General features: G+C 44.6%; 1 protein-coding gene across 2 annotated transcripts; it reads right to left on the bottom strand.

The window, feature by feature from the left end:
- Nucleotides 1-3,469: 3,469 nt before the first annotated feature.
- On the bottom strand, nucleotides 3,470-4,508 carry LOC117194375. Of its 2 annotated transcripts, none has more exons than XM_033398949.1 (4): nucleotides 4,172-4,508; nucleotides 3,949-4,106; nucleotides 3,692-3,868; nucleotides 3,470-3,623 (listed from the first exon to the last, which is right to left on the bottom strand). In XM_033398949.1, exons 1-4 carry the CDS (start codon nucleotides 4,499-4,501, stop codon nucleotides 3,485-3,487), a joined length of 804 nt encoding a protein of 267 aa, XP_033254840.1. In that variant the 5' UTR covers nucleotides 4,502-4,508; the 3' UTR covers nucleotides 3,470-3,484. The 2 variants fall into 2 exon arrangements, with proteins under 2 accessions (XP_033254840.1, XP_033254839.1); XM_033398948.1 differs by having other exon boundaries at nucleotides 3,949-4,118.
- Between the last annotated feature and the right edge of the window lie 1,492 nt (nucleotides 4,509-6,000).

Raw genomic sequence — 6,000 nt, forward strand, 5'->3', positions numbered from 1 at the left:
AAGATCTGTGAATATCTGGAAGGGTCTCTCTTTTATACATTTGGGGTGCCAGAAGTCATCTTGTCAGACAATGGATCCCAATTTAAATCTAGCTACTTTCAGGCATTTTTAAATAGCTTCGGTATAACACAAAAATGCACAGCTATTTATTCACCGCAAGCGAATGCCAGCGAGCGACTGAACAGATCCGTGATAGCTGCGATACGAGCTTATATCGGTAACGAACATTCCAATTGGGACTGTAACCTAAATGCCATTAGTGGTTCATTGAGATCTACCTTACATAGGAGTACAGGGTATTCTCCATATTTTCTAGCATTTGGTCAAAACATGATGTTGAATGGGAAGGATTACGCACTCTTGCGTAAACTAGACCTTTTGAACGACGATACTAGAATGGAGAACCCCGATTCCTTGCAGCTAATCCGGCAACAGGCTAAAGCGAATGTCAATAAGGCACACGAAGAAAATTCGCATAGATACAATTTGCGCTGCCGTGATACACAATTAAAGATTGGAGATTTGGTATATGCTAGAAATTTCACACAAAGTAGTGCTATAAAAAAGTTTAGTTCTAAACTAGCCCCTGTGTTCATTCCCGCTCAGGTAATTAAAAAGCGAAGTCCGTACTATTACGAATTGGTCGATGGGAACAAGAAATATCTCGGCGTGTATCATCTGAAAGACATTCAAATCAGGAAATAATCTCTCCTAATCAAGTTCTTCAGATAATTATTCGTCGAGCAGGTCTTGTATAATTATCTGTGGTGTAGTAGCCAGCACAAAATATAGGGAATTGGTTATCTTCTTTCGTCTCGTGAGACCCCCTAGTGATATTTCGAACGATCAAGCTTTAGCCGCTCTTAAGGTTGGATCAAAGCCTTAGCCGCTCTTAAGTCCGAACGCCCACGAACACATACAAGCGACGGACAGTGGGAAGCATAGACGGCAATCGTACGATTGCACAGTTAAGCTATGCTGTGCATTAGACGATCGTTTTATGCTGCTGCGAATGTTCTGGATCATACGATTGCACAGTTAGTAAAAAGCTCAAAAGATCTGCTGCACTGGCTACTCAGTCCATCGTCTATTACTGCTTTGAACAATATAAGAAAGTTGATCGATCTGTAAAGACGTGATAATTTCCGAGTGCGAGCAACATACATATTGCACACACATATATATAGTGCTATCCGGAAAATATATATATTTCCACAAATATATGCTGGAAGCATATAGTTACAAGTGCCGTACAGTTCAGTGGTCAGTGAATGACAAGAATTTAGTGCAGATATATTTGGGAAAAGAGGTATGTTTTCATATTAGTGCCGTGCACGTGCTGACATAACCTATGTTGCAGGGAGGTGTACCCAAGCTGCCCCATCGCGGTATAGTCTCGAGAAGACTACCCTGGGAGCTGGCTTAGGCGAACAGTTGTCGAGGTTTCTCCAACTCCATCCATAATTCATCTTTTCTGGACCTTATATTGCCACCAAGTCGGAATCTCCAAAGATCCAAGTGGAACAGATCAGCCTTAATCGCCAAGAATATTTAGTGCTGCTCAGACATAAATAACTAAATACAAGCTTGGCGGAAGATTCGTCAGTACGGCCCGGAACCATATACATCGCACCTGTTGACCTCTAACCAACTTCAGGCGGTCAACAGTCTACAAAGCAGCAGCACAGGATCGAGTTTTGTCCAATTTACATTTAATTCATTATCAAGTTCCAACGCCTAAACATCAGCAGTTGAACGTAATCTAAATGAAACTTTATTAACACCCCTCTTTGATGTTACGCGCGTACATACCTACATACATATGTGCATATGCAAACTAAATTGTCTTCGTTTGCTACCTTTTGGTTCAATTTTCGCGATAGAGCATAACAATTAAATTTCTGTCTGTATTATGAAAACCAAAACAACTGACTGATGACTATGCGACGGTGTTTGTAGCGTAATTGTATTGTATGCATTATATATTTATGATTTCCATATTTTAAACAGCTGCGGTCAACATCTACGACATCATTGGGCCCAACGATCAGCGTAAGACAATAACGCCGGAGTGAGTAATTATGTACAGCAAAAAGTAGTTTGGTCAAAAGAGCCTATTAACTTGAAAGTGTAGATATGCATACAGTGTATAATGATTCAAACCCGTCTGCTCAGTGTGTATAATGCACCCCAGTCTGATCTAGCTTTTGTTTACGATTTCGATTCTTATTCTCTCGTTTATATATATATATATATCTATACCCTAATGTTTTTCATGCTTTAAAATAATGAATTTATAACTAAACTTATATGATAATTAGGATTAAGGAAATATTACCCACAAATTAGAAGCTAAGTCAATTGTTGTGTTTCTACAACTGCAACGTAATGAATATTGAAATTGAAGTCTCACATTATATTAAAATATGAATCTTTTTGGATTGAAATGAATCTTTAAAATCATAAAAATGGCCTGTCGAGTATCCGTGCCAGGATCTTATAAAATGTGGTAAACCTTAGTAAAGGATTGATCAAGGGACAATGCAAGTACTCGAACGCAATGTCATGGTAGGGAGGGTACAGAAGAGAGGGACAATCAACACCTAGGTTCTCTCTAAATAGAAATGGTTCAGTAGGGCTTTTTTTTTTGGCGTGTCGGCGCTATCAGTATTTCAGTTTCCTTTATTTTATATAATCACTTATAGTTCCCGTAAAGTGCACTAATTAAATGTAGTGGAGTACGATAGTACAATTAGGCGAGGAAGAACCCCGACCATCCGGCGAGCTAGACCCGAGCCTAGAAAGAGTGCACACGACCAACCCTATTTGTACGCCGTCCTTAAGTCAGTCATGGTCATCTGCTGATACCGAGGGCCTATATATCTGTTTACATATATATATATTTAAACTCTGGTACACTACACCCTCTCTCCACGTCAAGGTCCCTCAAGTGTGCTGCTGTAGGTGTCTATGTATGTGTTCCAGGTGAAATGTGTTGACATGTGTGAGTGTGTGCGTGTGGGATGGGCTACCACTGCGCCGTTTCTATCTCCGGACTACGAACGCCGCTCAGTAGACAATGAGCAGGTTGTTCTCATTGAAGCCGGCGGAGTGTCCGGCGTTGCGTACAATGAAACAGGATCCATCGAAGTGCATGCGCTTCTCATTGCGACTACAAAGGACAGAACAGAACGGAAGTTAGCAGATCAGGATGACGGGCGAGGGGGAGGGGGAAGGGGATGTTGAGAGCATCGGTTTGACACTCACCGAACAAACAGATGCGAGGTATTGCCCAGAGAGGCAGTGCAATGGATGCCAGGTGTGGTCAAAGTGGCCGATCCATTGCCGGGACTGGTGCGAATCAAGCACTTGTTGTCCACACGGGTGACCTTTACCAGGCCATCGGCTGCCTGGGTGATGCGAAATCCGTTTATGTCATAGATCTCAGTGCCATTCTCGGTACAGGTTTAAGCTGAGTTGGCAATCACGTCATGGGCTTCAGCCATATAAGAGGGACCATGCTGCGAGTCGCTGCGAGAAGTTCGGGAATTAAATCGAAATTAGCCAAATAAGAAGCGATGCTGGTGAAGCTTACACCCTTGTACCACATCTTGGCATAGCGACTGTAATGGGAAGATAATTCAAAGGATTCAAAAGATGCCACGTTGGGGTAAGGGCCATTCCCACTCACACAAAGTTATTGCCCTTCATGCCGTCGTAGGTGACTATTTCGACTTTAGCGCCGCTCTGCAAGATGCGTCCATTGGGGTGGAACAAAGCCGAGTGGCTGCAGTTGCGTGATAGAGCAACTGCCACCATGCTGCGCTGATTGAGCACGCGCACCGCCTTGTCCAGAGTCATGTCAATGCTGCCCCATGCAAAGAAAGGTATTAACATTAGGGGTCGGTCTTAAAGAAGAGCCAAGGGGCTGGGGGCGTCCACACTCACCGCACGCCATCGCGGAGGCGCAACTGGATGGTGCCGTTCGTCATGGCAATGGGTCCAGAGCCGGGACATGCCGGCGGTGTGTGGTTCTCGAGCTCGAAGTTGCGTGTGCTGCTCACGCGTGCCAAGGCGTATGGTGGAGGGGGCATTGGAGACGGCAACTGTTGGGAATTCTGAGATTGAGCATAGAATCGGCTAGATTTACAGATATGCAGGAGCCCCTTACCAGGCAGTAGTTCTGCTCGTTGTCGAAGCCATAGGTGGGCGTGGCATTGTAGCGCCCTGTGAGTGCCTTGCCGTTGTGCGCCATTTTGCCAGCGTCTATTTCCTGCATATTCCCTGGCCCGTACTGGGGAGGGTTGGAAATGTGTATGCCCGGCAGTTGGACGTATGGACGGGCCGACTGACTGCCGACGGGGTAATTGGCGCACTCCTTGGAAATGCCGCTGGTGATGGTGTTGGTGCCAACGGTGGCGCTGCTAGCGAGACTGGAGCTGCTGCCGCGATCCATGTGGCCCACGGAGTCCGTGCCGGAGGACAGCGAGATGTTGCTCATGCGTTGGGACAGCTGCCCCCCAGTCATGCCGACACGCAAGCTTGCTTGCTAAGGGAGGGGGGATGAGAAGGCGAGAGGTAGTAGCGGAAGTTAGATCCGGAAGGAAATGAAGAGGTGAGGAAGTGAAAGTGCCAGAAAATAATTGAATACCGGCAGAATAGCGCAGAAATCGAATGACTTTGCAACTGTTGCTAACATTCTGTCGACATTCTGTTAACGCATGCATATACATACATACATACATATATGTATTTACATACGTGTGTGCATTTTTCCCAATTTGCATTCGATTTTTATAGAAACTAACCAAACTATTTTGAATAGTATTAGAAGAGAAGAGAAGAGGGGGGGAATAGAGAAGGAAAATTCGAATATTAAAGTCGGAAAGTAAGAGAGCAATGGTGGAAAAGAGCGAGACGGAAAATAAGAAGGTCTGAAATAACAGGAGAGGGCAATGAGGTGATGTGGCAATGCTGCTGTTGCCGAGCTGTTAAGACTGCGGCGGCTGTTAACTCGCTGTTGATACCCTGCTAGCGCGATGATGCGGCAGTTTTGTAAAACAAAATGTCTGAAAATTAAAGAAACTTTCACGTTATTGCTTGGAATTTCACTTACCGGCGATGGGTTGTTGGTGTAGACGGAGCGCTGGCGCACCCCGTTGGGCGGCTTGGTGGGCGAGCGCAAGATGTTGTTGATTTTTTCGTTCATCTGAGCACGCGACAAGAAGTCCTCGGCATTGAAGATCCCCACACGGGCGCCCTTCGGGCTGCTTACTTGCGAGACCGGCTCCTGCTGGGAAGTCTCGCAGTCCGATGACTGGCACTGCGCCTCCTTGGTGCTGACCTTGGGCTCAACGGACCTCGGCTCGGTGACCATTTTGATTTGGCAACTTTTTTCTTCTCGCTCTTTCTTTTCGTCAAGTGAGGTCACAAAACCGGCGTTTGTGTGTGCGTGCGTGTGTTCGTGTGTGCGGCAAATGCGAAATTTTTCACTTTAAATATGTGTGAACTTACTTGAGAACACGCGCGTGCTAAATACAGTTTTAGAATATTTTGTTCGACACTTCTCACTACGACTCTGAGAGGAATTTTAATTTTTATATTTAATTTTCCACTTTACATGAGCTCCGCTCGCTGGCACAATTTTCGAAAGGATGATTTTCGATGTTCGGATTTTCACACTGAAAGTCGTCGCCTGCTCAAACCGGAATTCAAAGTGAAAAGCAGAGCTGTCTCCCGATTATAATCGGAGCGATATTCAGGGCTGCATTTCAATGTTGTATGGATGTAGATTAGATACTAATTACTGTACATTTTCGTATTATTAATGGTACTCCGTGGCTTTAGTCTTGAGCTTCACAAAAAAATGGTTTACCAAATTACCAAATGGTTAAATGGTAAAATGTTTAATTCGTACACTGCTCATTTTCACCTTGTTCGATCCTTTCGGATTCCTGTAAAGAAAATTTACCAAATACAATTCGTTCACAGACTTGCATT

The sequence above is a fragment of the Drosophila miranda genome (genome assembly GCF_003369915.1).
Source record: "Drosophila miranda strain MSH22 chromosome Y unlocalized genomic scaffold, D.miranda_PacBio2.1 Contig_Y3_pilon, whole genome shotgun sequence".
Taxonomy (NCBI): domain Eukaryota; kingdom Metazoa; phylum Arthropoda; class Insecta; order Diptera; family Drosophilidae; genus Drosophila; species Drosophila miranda.